Below are 23,528 nucleotides of genomic sequence, written 5' to 3'. Positions count from 1 at the left end.
GAGACAAAGGAGAGGTAGGAATTAGTACTTCATCAATCAATACTATTACTAGAGGATGTGTACAGAAGTGAGAAGTACTAGTCAAAGTGTAGTAGTAGGAGAAAGTGGTAGAAGGGGGTAGAGGAGGGAAGAGAGGAAAGTGCATGAAGTTAAATGGGTTTTTTTTGTGAACTTCCTTGGCATTTTACCTTGGTCCCTGCCCCATGTCTTTCACTCAGTGTTGTTAATGGCACTCATGAACTTCACGGAGTCCCATTTCAAAGGAAGATAATCTAATCAGAAAACAATTAGCCTGACCCATGCATGGCATGCTTATCACATTGGAAACTTCAAAGTGGTGAAAACCGACTTTCTTTCACGTAGCTCGTAAGAAATGACGGAACTACTTGGCTGGACTGGTCAGCTGGTCTCCCTCCGCATTCGACGTAGTCCGCACAAGCAAACAAACCCTACTTGTGGTATTTTCTCAGATCTCAGCAAAAGAAAAATACGTTTTTTTTGTTGTTGTTGCTTTGGTTGGGTATTCAGGCCATAGATATTAGAAAGCTATAAACCACATTGTCCGTCGAGGTGGCATACGTGAACGCGGCCGCCATATTTCTGTGGCCAAACACCTTACTGGGTAACACTTGCCGGCAATCAGACACACCTGTCTGATTTCCAGTCAGTCACATGTTTCTCCGTTGGCTCCCAGTGATTGTTGCCCCCACCATGATGGCGGCGCTATTTACGTATGTTCTAGCTCTATTCTAGTTCTATTTATGTGCGGTATCTAGCTTTTTAATATCTATGATTCAGGCTACTCGCTGCATGTTGTACCGTGAAAGAGGGTCTTTACAGACCCAGGGTACAACAAGATGCGACACATTTGCAACTGCTGCCAGCCAATTGGGAATTGCTTCTGTATCTTGTGTCATGTTGTGTAATGTTCAACAGGCTTGGTTGTGGACCAGCCACTGTGTAAAATCCCCTACTTATACCACAAGGGATTTAACACTTTTCCTGTGTATATCTGAAGAACACAAAACAAAAACAATACAGATATGGTTGAAGGAAACAGGGATATAAAATATGCCAGCGTATACATGATGCAGATTTAAGGCATGGTTGCAGGGTTTATACATGTTTAAAAAGTCTGCACACTTCTTGAATCTTTGTTTTTTTTTTGTGTGTGTGTGTGTGTGTTTTTATTCATGACAACACAAAAACACATCACAAAACAAGAAAGATTGAAGAAGTGTGCAAACTTAAGTATTTATTGACAGTTTTTTTTTGTCTTATTGCAGGGTTTGGTAAGGTAAGAGTTTGGTAAGGTATAGTAACCACAGTTTTTATATCTTCTTTTCCATTTTGAATAGTATATTGTCATGTGGAAGAAAGAAACACACGTATCATTCCCACCAGATGCCCAGGCTGTTTACTGGACACTTCAGTGCTCTGGGGTCAGATAATGTGAACAATGTTAACAGATTTTACAACATGACCTCAGCAAACATATCGTTGAAGTGCATCAGTTCACTGGCTAGCTGGTTTATATGTGTCAACTGTGCTCTTATTGATGTTTGTACAGCTGTTAGTTAGCTTGCTACTTATATAACGTTGTGCCTTTATAACATTGATTTCCACAAACCTGTTGTGTTTTGAGTAACCGTACCATATCAATATTACAATGCATTCAGAAAAGACATAATCCCTTTCTGGTGATTTAAGCCATCATTGAAACATGAACAATCTTCACTTCTCTACCTATGATATGCCTGCCTAACAATGAAAGGTTGCACAGCTTTTAAACCAGAAAGAGATGCAAATAATGCGTAAGTGCTGTGTTTTCTCATTTAGTGTCATTTTAATGCCAAAACAACATTCATTTTTACAGCAGTGAAAGAACATGGTGAGATGTATGGGCTTATGAGTATGAATGAACAATGTGTCGTTTGTATTAGTAGTGAAAACTTTTTCCCCCTCAGGCAGGTGAATGTGTACTATGAATTTCCTTTGATATAAGAGGAAATGATGAGTATACGTGTAAAGAGTGGGTGCAGTGATGACGAGAGTCGTTTGCGGGTGGTGGGGACCCCAAATGTGTGTAGGAGTGAACCTCTGCTGAGCCACAGCGGTATCGGCGTTGACTGCGGCGTTGGGGAGGCCTCATGTCATGTGACGGCCACATTCTGGTTCCCCTCGGGTGTGAAGAACTGCACCTTAGGCACGGCGAGCGAGGAGTTGTTCCGGCGCATTCCGGTGGTGGCGTTGACCTTCCGCATGGAGTTGTTGCGCCGCATGGAGTTGCGCTTGCGTAGTGAGTTCTGGTGTGACAGCTCGCTCTTCTGCAGCGTCTGGATGAGGATGGAAGGCTTCTCGTCCAGCTCTCGGGCGCTGCATCGTGGCGTCACCACCTTCACAGTGTTCCCGAACTTGGAGTAGTCCACCGAGTACACGCCCTCTTCCTCCGTCACGATGGGAACGAAGCGGTGTCCCCACTGGATCTCCTCCGTCACATAGGACGTCCTCGCCTGCGTTGTGATGCCTGTGGTCTCCACCACGCCCTCCAGGATCACGATCACTTCCAGGTCGCTGCACTGCAGCTCCATGGCCGAGAGGTCGTACAGTGGGCTGTTCTTGTCGATCACATGGCAGATGACGAGTGGCGAGAGGAGGAAGATGTTGTTCCCGGCTACAGCGCTCTCGGTCGGCACCTCGATCTGGTGGATGGGGATGACCTCCCCTTCGGGTGTGGTGGTCTTGCGCACCACCTGTAGTACAGATGTAACAAAATATCAATACACAGCCACTGCAGTGCAGGTGTAAGAAAATATTGATACACTTGAATGATATTGTGGTATTTAATTTAGCAATACTGTGTTGATTTTACAGAAACACTTTATGTACTTAATTTGTTTATAATTTAAATCCTATGCACATGGTGGTGTCTTTTTAATATTGTCACAGTTTTTGTGAAACTTCGATCAAATAATATACAGTATCGCTGCTATCGCAATATATCACGATATATCGAATTGTAAGCTCAGTATCGTGACACATATCGTATCGTCAGATTCACCTGTAGCCGCACTGAGGCGCCGATGATCATGCTTTTGCGCAGGTCCCCCACACGAATCATGAAGCAGAGGCGGTTGTTGCGCACAGCGATGACGGCATGGCGGCTGAAGATGAGCGTCTCGGCGCGGCGGTGCGACTGTGCCGTCTTCATGAAGATGCAGCCGAGCATCACAGCGTTGATGATCAGGCCCGCAATGTTCTGCAGTATCAAGACCGTGATGGCCGCCGTGCACTGCTCCGTGATCATGCGTCCGCCGAAGCCGATGGTGACTTGGACCTCGATGGAGAAGAGGAAGGCGGAAGTAAAAGATCTGGACAGCGGAAGAGGATGGGGTAAAGCAAATAGAGCGGAAGTTTAAAAAAGCATACCATGATTAAGCACCAATTAGACTTATGAAGTTACCACAAGGACCTACCACAAGGACCCAAAGCTGCCATCTTTGCTAATATAAGGAGATCGGGGTGTTAATTTAAGCTAACACTGTAATAATAGCTTTCCTTACTTAAAATGTTCTAATAAGTAGAAGTTTTGTGTCTTTTGTCTTTTGTTGAGATTAGCCTACTTGCCTAAAATTAGTGTTACTGAAATAGGAATTCTCAGTAGTGTAAGTGCACTACACTAAGCATTTGTTTGCCCAACTTGCAATTCCTATTACAGATTAGTCTTTAAGGGCAATCGGTTTGCATGCTTTTTAAAACTATGGTTAACTAACAGGTTAAGTAAGGTTAACTAACTAACTTCACAGGGTAGCAAAACTTAAGCAACTTAAGTATAGTTTAGGCTACCTCATTTAAATGATCATGTTTTCCACTTTTCCTCCTCACCTTTAAATTACACTCATTTTAGGCAAGTAATCTCAGAAGGCAAAATGAACAACAAAAGACAAAAACTGAGTTATACTTACTAAACATTATATGTAAGGATAGCTATTAGATTTTACAGTGCATATAGGCTATGGCAGGTTACACTGCAAGTTTGCTCTGGGGTAGCAAAAAGTAAAACTGCACCGTCTTAACGTAGGCCTACCGAAGATCTCAACACCCACTCGAATGCATAGGACAAAAGTGTGTAGAGCAAAACGTCCGCATATCAGACTTCTTTGTCCCCGCGAGTTACAGGTGCGATACATGTCCATGTTATTTTCCCATAGGAAAAATCGCAAGATACCGGATGTCCTTGTATGGGCAAAGATGGCAGCTTTCTTTTTTAAAAAAAAAATCTATGTCCACTTTTACTATGGTCCACACAGACTTTAATTTTAAGGTATTGCCCCCCTCTAGCCCTGGCAGCCGATAGGGGCGCGTCTAGATTTCTAGGCTAGCCCCCCTCCCCAAGTCTTTGAATATGATGATGATTAAGATTGCCTAATTGCGTTAATTGCAGCCACCCCCCCCCCCCCAATTATGCCTGCCTAACATTTTAGTGTGTGTGTTTCAATGACCCCGATGACATGTGTATGACAATTATTCAGAATATTTTTATGACACTGCATCCCCAACAAAAGAAAGTAATTTTAGCACAGTTGTCTATTTGAAGTTTGCAGTTTGTCTAAGTAAAGTTCACATCACCAGATCTAGTCTGTAGAGTTCCCTTTATTCGAGTGCGTATGGAGTCAAATACTTTTATTCTGTAGGGCCTACAGTAGATTTAATGTAATATATAAGCTTTTAAAATATGTATTGCAAGATGCACTTACGTAACAGCAGTGACACATTTATCGATGCCGGATCCGCGGTGAGGGTCCAGGTCTCCGTGGGCGAAAGCAACAAGCCACCAACCCATGCCAAAAAGTAACCAACTACAAAGAAACGTCATCGTGAAGATGACCAGTGTGAAGCGCCATTTAAGGTCTACCAAAGTTGTGAAAACATCTTGAAGAAACCGACCCTGCTCACGAATATTCTTGTGTGCCAAGTTGCAAGAGCCATTTTTTGCGATAAAACGCGCTTTGTTAACTCGGTCTCTGAAGACAGGTTTTCGGGGCATACGCGACGCAAGTGCCGGTAGGGCAAATTCCTCGGGTATTATGCTTTTTCGTGCCAGCATATTTGCCAAAAGTTACATATATAATATATAAGTGCCACTGATAACTATAAACAAAACGATAAAAAGATAATAAGTTAGAAAATCGTATCCGTCACTCGCAAATAGGAGAAAAACCCTCAGTTGATATCAATCCGTATTCTACACGTATTCAAGTCTTCAGCGCATCTTTTCCCACCACAAAACAAAAAAGTTACCTGAGCAGTAACGCTAACCACAAGCTTCAATCATTTTCACTTGAATCTCGCCATAGATTGTTGAGGTATAATCTATAAATTTAGCTGACTGGTGCCTTCGAGAAACTTTCTTAGCTTTGGAGTTTCCACTTATCCCGACGCATCCTCAGTCCAATTGACGTAGGCTACTGCAAATGGGCGGTAACACCGAATTAATGCCTCGAATGTGGACCAAAGATCAATGTTGAGATAAAAGTATACTGTTACTTATTTACGTGGATATTTATGACTTTATTTGGCTCATTCACTGAAATAGGTTTAATTGTAAGATGCGTCAAAATCATATGGCTGGAATTTATTCTGACAATTAGTCGTAGCCCAGTTTAGTATTTGTTATATGTATATATAGGCTATATATAAATAAAATGCTATAAAATTAACAAATTTCCGATTCTAAAATCGAATAGGCTAATTAGAAATTGGTGCAATGGATAATTCTCTTCGGCGACGCTAAACTGCACGCCAGGAGGCGCCATGTAGTCATTGATAATGGCAATCAGCACAATAAGGAAAACGCTGTCGCTATTGGTTGCAAACACTATCTATCTTTCTTATGTTGTAACCAGGATCCGTCTCTGAAAATCACTTTTATTCTCAAAAGTGATGAGTGGAGCTGGGGAAAATATTCACACTGTGTAATAAGGTCGGTGAAATTGTTAGTTTAACTCTTATGGACATAAAACATTGAATGGCAACAACACTATATGCAAGATCAGTAGTAAGAAATGATTGATAAAGGCACAAATTAAAACAGATCTGTTAAATGTTTAATCAGTCATGACAAAATAATTACATATGTACATTTAAGACAGTGCCCATCACAAATAATAATAAAAAAGACTATAAGAGTCCTATTGAAACACACTTGACACTTGACTATCAAGAGCTTTGGAGCAAGCTGTTCACAGGGAAAAAGCTTTATGCTATGACAAGTGTGATTTGTGTACAAGGTGGCCTGGCATTCCACGGCCTGTCAGCTGACCTTGTGAAACTCTGCAGATACCCCCCCCCCCCTAACCCAAGACTACCAGAGGAAGACCACCTTTCAAAAGTCATGATACTCCTGAGGTTATCCCAACATACACACTTCTCCAGATCTCTGAAATCACCAAACACTGACAGTGATGCTGTTAACTCACTTAGGCTAAGCAAGCAAAGCAAACAAGAAGCACAAACAAAACATAGTACAAACAACCCTGAAGATGACAGCCCAAATGGAAGTTAAAATTACCCTCAACATTCAAAAACAGGTTGTCGCACATATATAAACAACATATATACACAAACCATGTCAGTCTGAATACTTTGCATAAGAACATACTTGGCTATAATGACTTGCATTACACATGAGCAATTGCACTCGAGAGGATATTAAAGGGTTAATCCACACTGCCTCATCCAAGGACATGCAGCCAGGGGCCTTGGAGAGAGGGAGAGGGAGAGAGAGAGATAGGGGGGGGGACTCACAGAGGCGTTAAATAAACCACCTGAACGAGACGAACAGCGAGTGCAAATGAGATTTTACATCACTGTGCCAAAACAACCCCTCTCTTGTGTAGCTCGGACCATGGAAGGGTGATTACGAGACTTACGAGTGTGAAAAACAAAGGCAACATAGTTATAAACAAGGTACCATGTAATAAGATATAGTACACAAAAAAATGTATGTGAGTTTATGTGACAAGAGTAGTGGCACGTGCGTGTCATCATGGCAGATAAAATTAAATGAGGCCAAGTGTAGAATATGGCCTATATACTCAAAGTCATCACAAATGCTTTCATGACACAGTTTGGCACTCAGGCTAAAAGTACACATTTCTCAATAATATAATATAAAATCTTCATTGATAACATGAAATTAAATATATATGGGTACAGAATGAACAGATACTCCACTCTCCAGAAAGCAAGTGCTCTAAATACTTTATTTACTGCTAAGAATAATACTGTTTCGAATCTCTCAAACACAGACTACAGAACCAATAGCCAGTGAATTAGAGCAACGTAAACTACAGTATGTGCCTGTTGTGTGTTTTTTTTTTTTTTTATACAAAAAAAATCACAAATCACCCATTGGGTGAAGTCAATGCTTTAGGAGAGTGAGCTCTTTGGAGTGTCCACCTTACCCAGGGCTAACATAAAAATTCAGCATTGCACATTACAGACAGACAGACAGTTTGCCGGTCAACGATCGGACCGACAATCCTGTACAGTGTTTGTACCAGTCAATTCCTAAAACATCTTCTTAGATAGGAGTACGAAAAATAACATATAATGCATAAACACCAATATATTTCATGAGACAATGATAATACGGATAATATAGTTAACATGTTAAGGACTACGAGTGTTTATATAAAAAAGGCTATAATCCTTTAAAGCAGCCATTTGACGAGTCACAAATTAACCCAAGCCTTGCATGGCTCTTGTTCAGCTCAAAATAAATAGCATTGAGTGTTAATAGGCTAACTGTCTCGGTAAGGCAAACAGTGGTGTGACGTGCGTGACGTTTTTTTTGTTTGTTTGTTTGTTTTTACAACGTGAACAAATACGGCAGTACCATGCATAGAAAAACAAGCGTCAAAAAATACAGTACATTTTGGATATCCTGTGATTTTGATATGGTGTAAAATGTTTGTAATAAAAGTCCCCTTGTCCATGTCCTCAGTAAAGTTCAGGAAAAGGGGAGAGACAGACAATGATTTGGACGACTCAGAAGGGTCTACATGTCCGCTTTGACAAAGGAAGCAAAGAGGCCGCCTTCCTGTTCGAGTAATGTCTCTGGTTTGTCGTACTCCAAGATGTTCCCACGTTTCATTACAATCACCAGATCAGCTGTCAGGATGGTGTGGACACGATGCTGGAAGACACACACACACACACACACACACACATTAATCAGCTAGTAGTGAGAGACCATGGTTTGACTGATGTAACAACAGTAATGCCACTTAAAGTAAGAAGATAACTCCACTGTCCCAAAAAGAAAAATAGTCTTACCACTATGGCAAGTAGATTAAGTAGCCTGATGATCTAATGAAATAAGTTCACATCTCCAGATTTCAAAACATAGCACCTACAAATACTTCAGGAGAAGTTCCCTTTATCGAGTGTGTGGAGTCAAAATAGTTTTATTCTGTATAGTCATTTCTTAATTTGAGCTATACATAAGATATTGCAAGACTGAAAAAATCAAGATACTCATGGGTACTATACTTTAAAACAGACCCATACTCACTACGCCAACACACTAGCTGTTACAGAGAAAATGAACATGAATGTGTATACAGTATGGTGACCCAGTATTAAAGTTTAAACTCTGGTAGCAGGTGCAGCCGCTGGCTCAAAGACAACAGTTGCAGTCAGCAGTCACTGCCAGAGCAGGAACCTGCAGTGCAACTGTGTCCGTCAACACGGAGATGGAGCTGGCCAACACAAATGGTGGATGTTGTGACTGTGTGCCACCGCTGCACCTAGACCCAAGATGGCAGCATCGCGGTGCTAGTGGTGGTACCAACCAGGGTGTCCAGCGCAGTGGGCGGTGGCTGAATGGCAGGAAGGTATGTGACGTTGACGGGGGGAGGGAGAAAAGGGGCTACTTGTGAGTCCTCACAAGCTCACTGAAGATGCTGTCCTGCTGGGCTAGCAGGTTGGCCGCACTGTCACACTCCACCAAAATCCCCGTGGTGAACACCAGCACCTGCTCCGCCTCCAGAATGGAGGCAACCAGGTGCTGTGCAGGAGAGACACGACGACAGGTAGACAGACAGGCAGAGAGAGATGGACAGACATGGGAAACAGACAGATGAAGAAGACAGTGAGACAGGGGGAAAAGAGGAGGAAAAAGAAGAGGAAGGGAAGATAAGAATGACAGAAAGCAAGCTAGCAAAGACAAAGCCTTCTAACTGCTGCTAGTGCTTTCATCTAAATAAACCGTCAGAGAGACAGGCAGGCAGGCAGGCTGACTGAGTGGTTGTTGCTTTCAATGCCGTTTTTCTTTCCGCCAGTTTGGTTAAAAAAGGCAGAGTGATATGGCTGAAATAGGAAAGGAAACATACGGAAAAGAGGAAAAATCTGAAAACTTAAAAGTGCTACAAGCTTCAGATTGAGTTAGTTTACGGATATAGGACTTTCAGATAGCCTGTGTTTGGGAGGAGATGGAATGCTTCACCAGTCTTTTTTGGAGAGAGGATCAGCAAAAGTATCAACTTACTGCAATGGTGACCACAGTCCTGTCAGCAAATGCCGTCATAACCACCTTCTGAAGAATGTTTTCCTGTTAAATGAGTAGAAAGACATGTATCTATTGTTTTGAGCTGAAGCTTATGGATCAACAAAACAACAACAGAATAAATAAATAAACATATAGTACATATACACAAACAAACAAACAAATGAATAAAATTGTATTATTCTGTGGCAGGGTGTATGGAATTAGCTGTATATTTGAGGTGCTTTTTGGATGGTAAAACATTGAATATCCAAATCTGTTAAAAAGCCTTTATTTTCATGACTTGATCATTTGAAACATTTAAAAACTTGTTTTGGCGTCAAGCCTTCATTTGGAGCTCCTTGGACACTGAAGTGCTGATTTGTTTGGTCTGAGCTGATGACCACAGATTGCTCATGAGGCCCTGGTAGGGAACAGTTGGTACAACATGTTGGCACTGCCCATGCCATGCCAACTCGAGGAAATCTGATAGAGTCAGAATGCCATCTGCTCTGGTAAAATAATCAGAGCCACTTGGCACTTTCCCTGTGCCCAGACAAAAACATCGCCAAGACTTTCTACATCAGGAGTGCCCGATTTAGGGCCCAAGGGCCACATAAACCCTGTGCTGTATTTTTTTGGCCCGCGACGTTAGTCCTAAACGTATGTCAGCCACTGGGAATTTCTGTCTCAACTGTTTTTTTAAGGGTTAGCTGCTTGGAGAGCTGATGTCAGCAGGCCCATGACATGAGTGAGTAGCTGGGGACACCTTAGAGCACTGTCTGAGGCAGTGGCATACTGACAAGAATATGATTCAATTTAACACACACAAATACACAAATGCTTATTTTTGGCCTCTGGCCCTCCACCCAGATTCAATTTTGGCTCTTTACAAGAATGACATGAATAGATATACAAGGACAGCAGGGGTAGATTGTTTTGTTTGTTTGTTTGTTGAAGACCCAACTCTTCAAAGAGCACCTTCTCTCCTAACACTTCTGACAACTCAACACTGCTAACATGCACTTACCATGCACTTCCTTTTCTTCCCTTTTCTCTTTCTTTTTCTACCACTTTCTCCTCCAACTACACTTTGACTAGTACTTAAAACTTCTGCACTCTCATCCTCTGGTAATGGTGTTTACTGATGTAGTATTAATTGTTACCTAAGGTCTCCTCTGCATTGCAGCTTGAATGCTATTCCTCATTTTTGCTAAGTCCTTTTTGGATAAAAGCGTCTGCTAAATGAATAAATGTAATTTTTTGATGAATACAGATTGTATACAATACAACAGTTATAAGAGCCACAGATGATTGCTGTCACAGATGTTACCCTGGAGATCATAGCCTACCGTTGCCATGTCGATGGAGGCGGTTGCCTCGTCCATGATGAGGATGCTGCTCTTGCGGACGAAGGCTCTGGCCAGGCAGAAGAGTTGCCGTTGGCCGACGCTAAAGTTCTCCCCTCCCTCGGTCACTACACCATCTACAGACCACAGACCACATCCACATGAGGTTAACATAATTATTATTTTTCTAAAATGTTTTTTTTGTTTTGTTTTGTTTGTTTTTGTTTTTTTTTGTTTTAGCTTAATTCACTGTATTCATCTCAGCATTATTGAAAATGAGAGCTATACTTGTTGAATTTCCAAGAGCTATACTCAATGAATTTCTGAGGCACATTTAGCACTTATGCTAATGCTTATGCTAAGCTACTACCCAATGCATTCACATCACATCAACATGTGTCAGTATCCTAGACAAATTAGCATACTAAATATACCAAATATATTGTAATATTCTGTGCATATACAAAGTTTGCATCTGAAAATAATTACATAAAACATATTCACCATGGTCCTAAGACAAAAATGCTTTCAAATGTTGAGACTTGATGAGTGCATGAAGGTAGTGTATTGATCCTGTTCATAGATGAATAATAATGAATTAGTGAATGTGTACCTAGTCCTCCCGGCAGTGCTTTGACCATGTTCTTCAGCTGGGCGATCTCCAGTGCCTCCCACAGTCTGTCATCAGTGCAGGTGCGCTCTGGATCTAGGTTAAACCTGTTCAACAGAGTTCACATCATGTGTTCAGAAACAATGTACCAGTAATGCCAAAGACACCTGCTTTCTTAGATCTTCGATTGTGTTACATGTTTCTTGTTCAGTGCTTCCTAAAGGCCTTGCAGTTAAACACGGGAGGATGACCATAACAGGCGAAACCAGAAAGCCTGGACTAAGGCCATCCTCTTCCAGATCCTCCAAACCACAAATGAGGATGCTTCCTAGTATACTCACTCATTAGGTAAATGTTTTTCAGTACCCGTAATTTTTGTTTTAATTACCCAATGAGACACTGTGATTTATCAGGTAAACTAATGAAAGATTTGAAGCAATAAATAAGGCCCACGATTACCCAAGATAAGCAATGACGTTGGCTAGTAACACCTGGGACACTGACCCAATGATTTAGCTCTGAGACTCTCCCTGTGTTCATGGTATCCACTCATTCACAACATCGTGTACGACATAGAGACTCACCAAGATATAGTTAAAGGTGCTCTAAGTGATGCTGGGTAACGTCACTTCTGTTGACATTCAAACAAAACAGAGAGCTAGCTCGCTACTTCCTCCCCCTCCCTCCCGTGCAATTGAAACTCTCCTAAACGAGCATCTCGTCTGTGATTTGCTGGAACAGTTTGTTATGTTTTTATGGGCAAGGTTGTTTTTGTTGCTGTTTTTGGAGCCTGGGCTGTCCACAGAGATCGCGTTTTTTTACAGTGTATTCAGGACAGACAGCTAGCAGATGGTGAGGTGATGTTTACTCTAAGTGACAAAAAATGTTTTAGCCTAAAAAATGTGTGGCATTGCTTAGAGCACCTTTAAACACTACACAGTGCAGCCCTATATAGTCAATAACCCCCATACAGTTATTTCCTATATATGGCATACACTATATAGTGAACGAGGGGATGTTTTGGACAACAGTACAGAAAAACCAAAGAGAGGGGCCGCAGGCTCTGTGAGCTAGGCCCCTAGTCTGCGTGAGAACATTTGTTTTCCGCCATCTACCTATGGCACCCAGTATAACTGCCAATAACTGCCATATTAGCAGATCCACCAGGAGGAGGTGGAGGAGGAGGAGAAGACACAGGCCTGCCTTCTGTACGCTTCCATTGCTCACATAAACATCACCACGGCAACTGGTCTGTCCCAAACTCTTCCACAACGTCCCTGAGGCCTGCTTTCCTTTTTTTCCCCTTCTAATTTTGTTCCTTCTCTCTCTCCTCACTCGTTAGAGCCTGAGAACGTCTTTCTAAACAAACAGCACATGTGCCTTGTCTTTTTTATAACAAACACTCCACTTACGGATCTATAAATTACCCTGCAAACGTTCAAGCTGTGGGACCAGACCAACTCTATGTCAGCGCAGCACGGTGGCAAAGTCCACAAACGCGCTGTGCACACACACACAGTATATCATTGTCTTTTTTTATGTAGAGGCCTCTGGTTATATCCGCCTGAAGTCACATTATCTAGGCATCAAATGCATGGGGTGGACAGGCACAGGAACAGCTGATACGAGTCCAGATCTGGCCTGAGGCTGACTCTGATCCCAGACGAATCTGGTCCAGATCAGGGTCACATTTGTCCCTGTTAGCTGCCATTTTGGGGGTGTTTTCTTATTTATGTGTCTTGTTTATTTAGATAGCCAGTTAAGCTCACTGGAGAAAGAGAGAGACAGAGAGAGAGAGTGAGAGAGAGAGAGAGAGAGAGAAGGGAGTAGGAGAGGAGGACAGTGCAGATAATGTGGACCAGGGAGGAATATTTCTGATCAGGCATAAATCCAAGACAGCTATTCATTTTTCCACTGCGTGACGAGGAAGTGAGTGTTTATTTAAACTTGGCCCAGCTTGCTTGTGTTAACATGAATCCTCAGCTGCTTTGGTCCCTGTTTATGTGCGCCTCATGCTTGTGTGCATCTATCCATGCATGGTACACAAGTACTCGTGAGTGTGTGTGTGTGTGTGTGTGTGTGTGTGTGTGTGTGTGTGTGTGTGTGTGTGTGTGTGTGTGTGTGTGTGTGTGTGTGTGTGTGTGTGTGTGTGTGCGCGCGCACATGCGTACCGGATGGAGCCGCTGAAGAGTACCGGGTCTTGGAGGATGATGGAGAGTCTGGACCTCAGCGTCTGCAGTGGCAGCTTGCAGATGTCAATGCCGTCGATGACAATATTTCCTGTAGGACACACACACACACACACACACACACACTTAACAGGCAATCTAAATAAGATAACACAACTTAATCAGCTTGCAGATGTCATCGATGACAATCTTCCCTGCAAGACACACAAGCCACAGTAGCACACACACACCCAGACACACAAACACTGTAAGCCTTAACAGCCAATCTGAAGAAATAACTCAGTCCTCAAAAAAATTGTCACCCATTCCAACTAATTTCATTACAAAAAAATAAATGGTTGAAGTATAAAGCTGAAAAAAAAAATGTGTAACTTGGATTATTTGGGTGTCCTGACTGTTTTAGATTTTTAAGTATTTGTGACAGTTCCTTGTTTCCAGTTTCTTGAGGACACTCATTGTCCATCTCCTTGTACTTTCCATACAAGCAGGGTACTCACGCTCACTGTTGTTCTATAAAGTTTAACAATCATTTGTGGGCTTGGTGTTTATGCCATGATGGAGATCTCATTTACAGAAGTGTTAATAAAAAATGCCGCGTGCTACCACTGTCTGGGAGTGGGACTCACACGTGGAGTGCATATTTCAAACATCACCGCACCGAGGTTTTAGTCTATGGCTTTATAAGGAGATGGCCTGTCTAGAGTTTATCTCATTTGAGTCAGGATAGGCCATGCTGGAAAGCTAGCTGTATATCGTTTCATTTGGCTTTGCTTTCGATTGGATCTTAAGCTGCTGGAGGATGCCATAAATAAGGCCTTGGTGTGGAGAATAATTCATAACAATTAGTGAATTTATATCACCGCTAGCTTAAACGCTCTGAAATGCAAAACGGTTTCAAGTGACTTCTGTCCTACCCTGGAACGCAAACCGCAAACAGAGCTATGACCTCAACTGGGCTCCCATTTTGGATTCCAATTGACTATTTCCCAGTTCCCAGTTCCTAGTTCCCAGCCTGCCTGGCGGTGATATGGGCTGGCTGTATTACATCATCAAAGCCTGTCAAGGGTGACAGTGACCATACACAGCCCACCATAAACAGAGGAAGCTGGGATCGGACTGGAGGAGTCTTTGGCGTGGATAAAGTTTTACTGTATCAGATGGGAATGGGGATTAGGAGAAAGCACACAAAGGCCAAATGGCATGGAGTAACCCCCCTCCCTTCCCCACTTTGTACATTATTTCTTCTTTATGGCGCAGATGAGTGTGTGTGTGTGTGTGTGAGTGAGTGAATGTGTATGCCATTTCCTCTTTGCCTTTTAATGGATGTCTCAGTTAGTGAGTGTATGATTGTGTGAGTGTGTGTGTGTGTATGTACTCAAACTGGGCAGCGATAGCATTGTATTATAACGAATTAATGGATCTTGAGGATCTTATAGATATAAACTACATACTGATATAAAGCTTGCCACTGAAACATAGAGGTTTGTGAGAAGCTTTGTGTATGAGTGGGAGCGTGTAGAGCTCTGAGCCAATCCCTGGGGACCCCTATCTCCCAAGTAGATAAGAGGATCTGCATACCTTGGTAGCTGTTAGCTATTAGCTGTTTTGCAGATGCATTGAAAAAGTATGAATAAAAAGACAGAGTGAAGAGTGGAACACTACTCAACACTCTATTTCTACTCATAACATTCTATTTCTACTCATAACACTCTAATTTTCTCCTCATAACAATCTATTTCTACTCGTAACATTCTATTTCTACTCATTACATTCTATTTCTATTCATAACACTCTATTTCTACTCTTATTTCTTATTTAACTGCCGGTCACTAGACCCCAATCTTCACTGACATTGTGAGCTCTGATCAGCTTCTCTGATCACTGCTGGTTTATCTTGTTATGTAATTCAAGTGTCGCTGAGGCATCATGTGTTCGTGTCTGATTCTGTTTTTCAACCACTGTAAGTTCATCAGATTTGGAGTTTTTGCCTTGTCCTCATTTAACTCTTGTCTGGATGCGCCTGCATACTTGCTCCTTATCTGACTGAATCATAGTGTGTGCTTTAAGAACTAACTGTACTTTTGCCTTGCCAACTTTGTCTTCTTGTGTGCCCAAGTGCATCAAAACACACACACACACACACACACACAAATACACCAACCTTCTAAACACACACACACACACACACCTACCATGGTAAACATCCACCAGGTTGAAGAAAGCCAGCGAGAGGGAGGACTTCCCACTGCCCGTGCGCCCACAGATGCCCACCTACAGAGGTCAAAGGTCAACACACATGAGTACTGGGGCACTGCTAGCTTCAGACAGCAGCCCAAGCATGTGACCCACTTTTTTCAACCAACTGTGACACTGACATGGAAAATTAAACACTGGGCAGACAAGGATAGCAGGGTATGGCATGCCTCGACAGCTGAGGTGCGTTCAAACATCTGAACATTCTTGGCGAATATGAACGATTTCAGTCAAATTTGAATGATTTTGAGTAAAAATCATATTTTTGTTAAACATACAAAACATTATGCATTCATTGTGTAAACATTCAATGTGTGTTAAACAATTTTATGATGGTAACCCTTTGTCCAGTATGTGATGTGTGTGTGTTTTCTTAAATCTGGACTTTGAGTTTGTAAATAAATAAATTAATTAATTAATTAATTTGTATTATTATTATTAATAATAATTAAAATAATACTAATAATAACAACAATAATAATAAAAAATAATACAATTATATATATAACTATTATTATTATTATTATTATTATTATTATTATTATTATTATTATTATTATAGGAAGAGTATGCACCTTCTGTCCAGGGTTGATGTAGGCACTGACGTGCTTGAGGACGGGTTTTAGCGAGGGGTCGTAGCGCACACACAGGTCCTGGATCTTAATCTCTCCCTGCTGAGGCCAGTCATCCGGCACCTGAGAAACATCTGGAACATTTTGCAAAGAGCAACGAGTGCGTCAAACAATGTGAGCGAGCCACCCAATTACTGTATGTAGGCCTAAACTCAGATATTTCTTAACAGCTCATCTAAGCTAGACATGATGAGAATATCAGTCAGTTCATCAAACAATGAAATCATGTTATCCGAAAAGCCATTCTCTCTTTAATAATCTAATTTAATAGAATAATTAGATGAAAACCCTGTGCTAAATGGAAAGATGAATTAATAAAGCTTACCCTAATATAATAAGATCTTGACGTAAATATTTAAACAGATTAATCAATCCAAGATCAATCAAACTTAAAACCAGAAGAATATTAACATAGATGTATCTCCCACAGCTATCCCTAATAAACAAATGTACTGTATTCCCTAGTGAGAAGCCATTTTTGGCTGCTTTGAGTACACTGATGGTTCCACTTCAAATACAGCACCTGGCAAAAAAAAAAAAAAAACATTCTCTTCATCATTCTACATTTTTTCATGGCATAAAGGGGTTGACCTACATGGCTAGAAAGCCATGGGTCTCAAATATTCACCTAAAATAAACACTGAGATCACCTAAAATCAGAGCCTCTATTTTGAAACAGGTCCCTTATCCAAGAGGAACATTCCTGATTTTTTTTTGTTTTTCGTTCAGATCTGCATGAGTAAGTTGACGTCATACAATGCCCTCAGCTAACTGGAAAACCACTTGGGCTGTACCGGGGATTTACTGGCAATGGCCAACGTTTCATTAAAACACTGCATCATCACCTAACGGATGGATAGAAAGGGTCTTTTTCTGTTCTCCAAACTACACAAACATGAGACTGGGCATGTCCTCAGACTGTCCTGACATGCCCTTCCCCTGTGTCCAAGTTCTAATAACATGTAGGCTACTACATGACTTGTAATGACGTGCAAAATAAACAAGTGTAAATGAATTATTTACGTACGTTACTACCAGACAGGTTAAAGTACAAAGCATTTTAGAAGATTTAAAGTGTGGCAATTACACTCACATTAAAATACACTGTTTAAAATCTACTGCCATGACCAACACATACACAAATGACGACAGATAGGATATTCCCGTTACTGGTCACCCCGAGAGATGCATGAGTAACTCAACGTCACAGTCCATACTCACTAGCAGTAACACAGCCCTGCTGTCTGAGCTAGTAGACTTTACTGCTAATGCTCATCTTGGCAGAGGACCACTCCATCGCAGCAGACCGACTCAGTCTCTCTCTGTGTGTGTGTGTGTGTGTGTGTGTGTGTGTGTGTGTGTGTGTGCACACGTGCGTGAGTGTGTGTGTGTGCGCGTGGTTGTGTGTGTGTGTGTACATATTCCGAGGCAAGAAAAGAATGTCCTTTTAGGGATTGTTTATGCCGTAGACTCTCTTTCTCTTTTTCAGCTCAGATTTCGCTCACTCTTCACCCAGAGTCCTCTGAAACGGGTCCTTCAGGATCAGAGCGAGAAGCGGCCTCACGTTCGCAGAGTCTATTTCTGTGATCCCCGCTAAACCCAGTCTCAACAGTCCCTGCGTTGGGAGCGGAGAGGGAGAGGAGCGGATGAGATAAAGGGTCAGCAGCATCAATCACATGGGACTGCGGTGGTAGCAAAGAGGTTAAGAAGCTGGGCTAGCGTGCAGTGGCCTGAAGCCTGAAAAGTTGTGCTCCGGGGACAATATAATCCCTTGTAATATAGTTGACATATGTAAGTCACTTTAGACGGGGAGTAGGGTTGCAACTAATGATTATTTTAATAATCGATTAATCTGTCAATGACTTTCTTGATTAATCGGGTAGTTGTTTAATCGATAAAATGCCAGAGAATGGTAAAAAAAATAAACGTCAAATATATTTGGTTTACTCAGAGCAGTAAGTCAAACAGAAATTGTTTTAATCAAAGTCCATAGGTGTCCCTGTGCACAAACCTTCAGTTGAACAGGTGCAGGTGAGGCAGGTAAGTATAATCCAAGAGTGAAAGATCAAGAATCACCGCACACTGATCACTGTTAACTTAATATTTATTTTTGAACGAACAACGCATTTCGCCTACCGCTTCATCAGGTTCGCTCTGTACACACAAACATTTTTGGGTATACGTTTATTCGCCTTCTAACTGGATTAGACCAGTTAGCCTATAGCTCCCATTTAGCTGTAGGTCAGCTATATGTTAACTGGTCTCCCAGTTAATGGGCAGAGGAGGTGTCCAGTTATTCGGAATTAATGGACGAGGCAGGGGCAAAGAAGCCTGCTTCCAGGCTCAACCATCGCCCTACTATGGTTGTTATAGTTACCATTCACAAGCATTGATATGGAACAGTGATTAAACTTTTTACCAGATCTACTTCATAGGTGTTCCATTATTCAGAATTAATAGCCACCCCACCAGCCAATCAGAGAAAAGTATTTCTTCTCTTCGGGTGATAAGCTATGCTAACAGTCCGGGCCGGGGGAAGGCAATCCTGCACTCTGGGCAAAATCCAACTGTCCAAACTTTTCAGTTTTGCCTGTGCATGTTTTCTGTATTCTGTATCACTAGGCTTTCATGTCTCATTAATAATGTTATTCAACCGATCTCACTAAAAATGTAATTTCTTGCTCTTGCATAAACCGTCTCTGGCATTATTTGACGATCAATGTGTTTTCAAAGTTGTATTAGCTCGCCACGGTGCAGCGCCCCTAGTGGTCGGGCGCCCTGGGCAATTGCACAGATTGCCCATGCCTTCCGGTCTACGGTATTAGACTAGGTTCTAATGCACAAAGATGCACAGAATTCTTTCTTTCTTTCTTTCCACTCTCTTTCTCATCTCTCTGTCTCTCATCTCTCTGTCAATCTCATATATCTTATTAGCATGGACAAAAGAACATTTTCTGCACTACTAAAGTGAAACTGTCTCATACAGCGTAACATTTCATCTTTATCATGACCACCCCTGTGGCTATCAGCTCCAAAATTTCCATTGTCTCAGGGGAGAGAACAGTGCTCCTCTGAATGATGCAAGGTTACCTTTTTTACTAAACCACAGCTGGCAACTGGTTTCACAGAGATCTCAGTTACGGGAGGAAATCCCTCCTTCTTCTCTTCATCTATCTAATCATCCCTCTCTCTCTCTCTCCATCGTCTTTCTAATCATCACTCTATCTCTTTTTCTCTCCTTTTACTTGTATGCATGACGTCTTTGTATAATATCCATCAATTTGGCGAGGCAATCCGACCCAGACTGACAGTGTCAGTGGTGCTGACTCCCTCTCTGTCTCTCTCACTCTCACACACGCACACACACACACACACACTCACTCTGTGCACACAGAGTACTTTTTGAAAGTTCTCTAGGAATTCATCGATTCCTCATCACTCTATCTCTGCCACACACACACACACACACACACACACACACACACACACACACACATGAGACATGACTGATGCTGCACAGCTTTCTCTGTTCCCTGGCAGACCCTGCAGCCTCTCTGGACGGCCAAGCCTGCTCCTCTGTAGTGCGTCATCCAAGTGTGTGCTCAAGTGTGCTTCAGTGGCCAAATTGAATTGGGCAGCATCACATCAACAGCTGTGAGATGCTTCCTCCTTCTGCTACTGTCAAAGAGCCATTTCAGAGGAGGTTCATATTAAGCCTGTTCTTCCACTGTGTGCTATCCCTGTGTATCAAACTACAAGTAGCCAGGCGACAATGAGCATTACAACTATGAGATGATTCTTCTGATGCCCATTTCAGGAAGTATTTCAGGAGTACTAAGCTGCTATGCAAGCTATTATTTCCCAAAAAGTGGGCCTGTTTCTTTAAGGGTGTACTGAGAAAGACTACATTACCCATGGATCCTTCGTAGTTCTCAGACTCGATGCTCAGGAAGCTGTTGACTTTCTTGACTGCTGCCATTTGCACTTCCAAGTCTGCCAGATTCCTCACCACCCAGTTCAGGTAGTTGGTAACCTGGAGGCAGGTGGGACCAAACAATTACATAAACAGGAAAATGACCAGCAATAAAGGAATCCTGTGTGTTTGTGTGTGTGTGTGTGTGTGTGTGTGTGTGTGTGTGTGCAGCAAATCATGTTTGCTATGTTGGGGCAAAACATAGGTACTTCTTCATCTACTGTCATGAAGTGCAATGTGTATGTGTGTGTTTTGTACGCTGTTATGTAAATGTGTGATAAATAAAAAATAAAAATATAAAAACAAAACAATGAAGGGAAATAGAGAGAGAGACAGACACACTCACAGTCAGGGCATAGGTCAGTCCCAAGCCTACTAGGCCAGACTTCGTCCCAGTTGTAAGTATGGCAGCCACCGCAGCGGCCAGGACGATCCAAGCACCAAGGTAGTCCTGGAGGAGCAGACAGTGGACACATACAGTGCAGGGTTCCCACTCTACGTATTATTATTATTATTATTTTATTTTATTCTTATTCTTTACTTTTAAAACTATTCTTTGACTATTGCCCTTCTATGCTTTCCTATCAACTATTCCTGTTTGCTTTTGTTTATGTAAAGCACATTGACTGACCTATGTGTATGAAATGCGCTATATAATTAAAGTTGACTTGACTGCGTGAAATGTAAAATTTCATGACTTTTCCCTGACTTTCATTGAATTTCCATGACCTACTATATAATAAATGCTGTGTTGCATTCAAGAATCTTTTACTTTTTACTACTCAAGCAAGCAGTAAAGCTAGGATTCAGATATACACCAATTCTGTGTGGAAATATATTTGTATTAATGCATTTTGGCAAGTAAATTTTAAACGGGTACAAAAAAGTTCCCTGATTTTCCATATCTGCAATAGGCTTTCCAAAAGTCCATGATATTCCAAAAATTCCATGACCCGTGGGAACCCTGATCTTTGACCTGCTTTACAACACCCAAGGCTACTGCTCACATTCATGCCGGCCTCTGCAAAGCCCCTTGATATTTTATATTGATATTGTTATGTACTGTTGACCATCAGCGCTGAAGAGTATGTGGCTACTCTTCTTTGTTTTGTGATATCATCCTGGCCAGCACCTGGATTTGGGGGTGCGTTCCCTTCACTGAGTTTGTGAATAGTCAGTACACAATGAATAGAATGTAGCGAAGTGCGAAGCAGATGATTTATTTGAGACACACTTCTCATTGTAGTATTAGCTGTTGCCGAAACATCGGTGGTGAACAAGTGCTGGAAGAGAGAAAGTCTGCTCTTTCTTTGGTAATGGGGCGGTGGTAGTGCAGTGGCTATGGAGCTGGGCTAGCATGCAGTAGTATGAGGGTTGTTCAATTCCCGGCTTCCACTGTTGTGCCCTTGAGCAAGGCACTTTAAGGTTGTATCAGCGATTTCAGGCCCAAGACAGGCCCAAACATAAATCATTTATCTAATCTTTCCTAACGATCCGCTAGCTGTCTGCCCCATAAGCAGGCCGTCAAAAAAACGTGTCTCTGTAGGCAGCCTAGAGTCTGAGATCTGTACACAAAAACAATTGCTACCAACAAGGGTTGGCAACCCACTTAAAGGCAAAATAAAGTGTTTCAACCAATAACCAACGAGATGAGCGTTTAGGAGAGTTTTAATTGAAAGGGAGGGAGGTGGAGGGAGTAGCGAGCTAGCTCTCTGTTTTGTTTGAACATCAACAGAAGTGACGTATCCCCACTATCACTGATACAACCTTTAACCCTGAGTTGCTCGGGGACAAGGGCCCTTGTAATATAATTGACATGTAAGACACTTTGCATAAAAGTGTCTGCTAAATGAATAAATGTAATGGTTGTTGTGTTATGGTGAACAGGGCTGGAGAGGAACAGAAGTCACTGACCACTTACCGTTCTGACCTCCAGCCAGCGGTTGGCAGCAGAGAGGAAGAGATACGCCGTGTTGTTGGTGTCCGTCAGCTCCAGCATCCTCTGCTTGAAGCGCGCTTCATGTCTGAGAAGGGACGGAGCAAAATAAAGCATACAACCTGAACCACTATTTGCCAACCTAAACCACTATGTGCCAACCTGAACCACTATGTGCTGTTTTATACACTTTTCACAACAAGGACAAATTTATTGATGAATTTTCGGACTAATACGAACACATGTAGTTTATTGCATGATTTCATGTGAATATTGTGTCCGAAAATTTGGACTTGGTGTGAAAGAGCCTTTAGGCTACGTTATGTTCTTTACCATGCATGATTTCTTTACAGTTGCCCCTTGGGAATAAATTAAGGTTTTGAATTGAATTGAATTGAATTAAACAGCCTTAGGGTTGTCAACGCCATCAGAGTCTTAATGTCTGTGCTTACGTTGGCGACTCACGCCACTCTGTCCAGCATCTTGTTTCTGAATTTGTCTGTTTATGTCTTGATGTTCGTGTGTAAAGCGCTTTGGGTTGCACTCTGTGCATATCAAATGTGCTACATAAAACTGACTTGACTCGACTTGACTATAATCACTACATGGCTTTTAACAAGTCACCAGCTGCAAAGGTTACACCAGTGGAGGCAACCAGAACTGGGGCTACCAGTGACATTACATTGCATTACTGAACTGAGTCTACCCATGACATCACATTGCATGGACAGAAAACTTGTACAAACACTCTCTCCTAAGATCTCATTAGCTACCAGCTCCAAAGGAAACACCCTTGGCCTGAGAGACACTTTTATCTGAGGTATTTCTTAATGAGCCATTCCTGTCACTGGTGGCAAGATCTTCGGCCTACTACTTACTACAACACTGTTGTCAGCCAGCGTGCTGCAGCCCTGTGTAGACTTGGTAATGAGGGATGTTGAGTCTGACTTCAGATAGAACTGCAAGGGGAGCACCAGTGATGCAGTGATGAGTGTCTCTGGGGAGATGGCTGAGATAGTGTAGCGTGAGAGCTGTT

The 23,528-nt window shown here is 42.1% G+C and overlaps 2 protein-coding genes across 4 annotated transcripts in view; both read right to left on the bottom strand.

Moving 5' to 3' along the window:
• Window positions 1–510: 510 nt before the first annotated feature.
• LOC143136342 (ATP-sensitive inward rectifier potassium channel 8-like) lies at window positions 511–5,388 on the bottom strand. Its single transcript, XM_076297015.1, has 3 exons — window positions 4,758–5,388; window positions 3,062–3,371; window positions 511–2,753 (listed from the first exon to the last, which is right to left on the bottom strand). Exons 1-3 carry the CDS (start codon window positions 5,105–5,107, stop codon window positions 2,154–2,156), a joined length of 1,260 nt encoding a protein of 419 aa, XP_076153130.1. The 5' UTR covers window positions 5,108–5,388; the 3' UTR covers window positions 511–2,153.
• Window positions 5,389–6,085: 697 nt separating this feature from the next.
• The window catches only part of LOC143136341 (ATP-binding cassette sub-family C member 9-like), a 62,055-nt gene continuing 44,612 nt past the window's right edge, over window positions 6,086–23,528 (bottom strand). For 2 of the 3 annotated variants that reach the window (XM_076297012.1, XM_076297013.1), the window contains 10 exons: window positions 22,478–22,580; window positions 20,903–21,007; window positions 20,496–20,616; window positions 16,527–16,657; window positions 15,891–15,969; window positions 13,681–13,789; window positions 11,513–11,616; window positions 10,903–11,036; window positions 9,554–9,616; window positions 6,086–8,200 (listed from right to left, as the gene is read on the bottom strand). In XM_076297012.1, the coding sequence (XP_076153127.1) occupies window positions 8,063–8,200; window positions 9,554–9,616; window positions 10,903–11,036; window positions 11,513–11,616; window positions 13,681–13,789; window positions 15,891–15,969; window positions 16,527–16,657; window positions 20,496–20,616; window positions 20,903–21,007; window positions 22,478–22,580 (1,087 nt within the window). In that variant the 3' untranslated portion in view covers window positions 6,086–8,062. Of the gene's footprint in view, window positions 8,201–8,858; window positions 9,074–9,553; window positions 9,617–10,902; window positions 11,037–11,512; window positions 11,617–13,680; window positions 13,790–15,890; window positions 15,970–16,526; window positions 16,658–20,495; window positions 20,617–20,902; window positions 21,008–22,477; window positions 22,581–23,528 lie in introns of all 3 variants that reach the window. The other variant, XM_076297014.1, reaches the window with a different exon arrangement.

The sequence above is a fragment of the Alosa pseudoharengus genome, unplaced genomic scaffold (assembly GCF_046254945.1).
Source record: "Alosa pseudoharengus isolate Yale_2024_CS ecotype anadromous, Long Island Sound unplaced genomic scaffold, YU_APseudo_1.1 YU_APseudo_1.1_scf_20, whole genome shotgun sequence".
NCBI lineage: Eukaryota > Metazoa > Chordata > Actinopteri > Clupeiformes > Clupeidae > Alosa > Alosa pseudoharengus.
Note: the sequence above shows the minus strand (reverse complement) of the source record. Positions and strands in the feature narration are given on the sequence as shown.

Excerpts from the sequence above, each read along its gene's own strand:
- LOC143136342 (XM_076297015.1), bottom strand. The coding sequence starts at position 5,107 with ATGCTGGCACGAAAAAGCATAATACCCGAGGAATTTGCCCTACCGGCA. Across the intron at positions 3,372-4,757 it reads AAATGTGTCACTGCTGTTAC|ATCTTTTACTTCCGCCTTCC; the intron begins GTAAGTGCATCT and ends TCCGCTGTCCAG. Across the intron at positions 2,754-3,061 it reads GCGCCTCAGTGCGGCTACAG|GTGGTGCGCAAGACCACCAC; the intron begins GTGAATCTGACG and ends TCTGTACTACAG.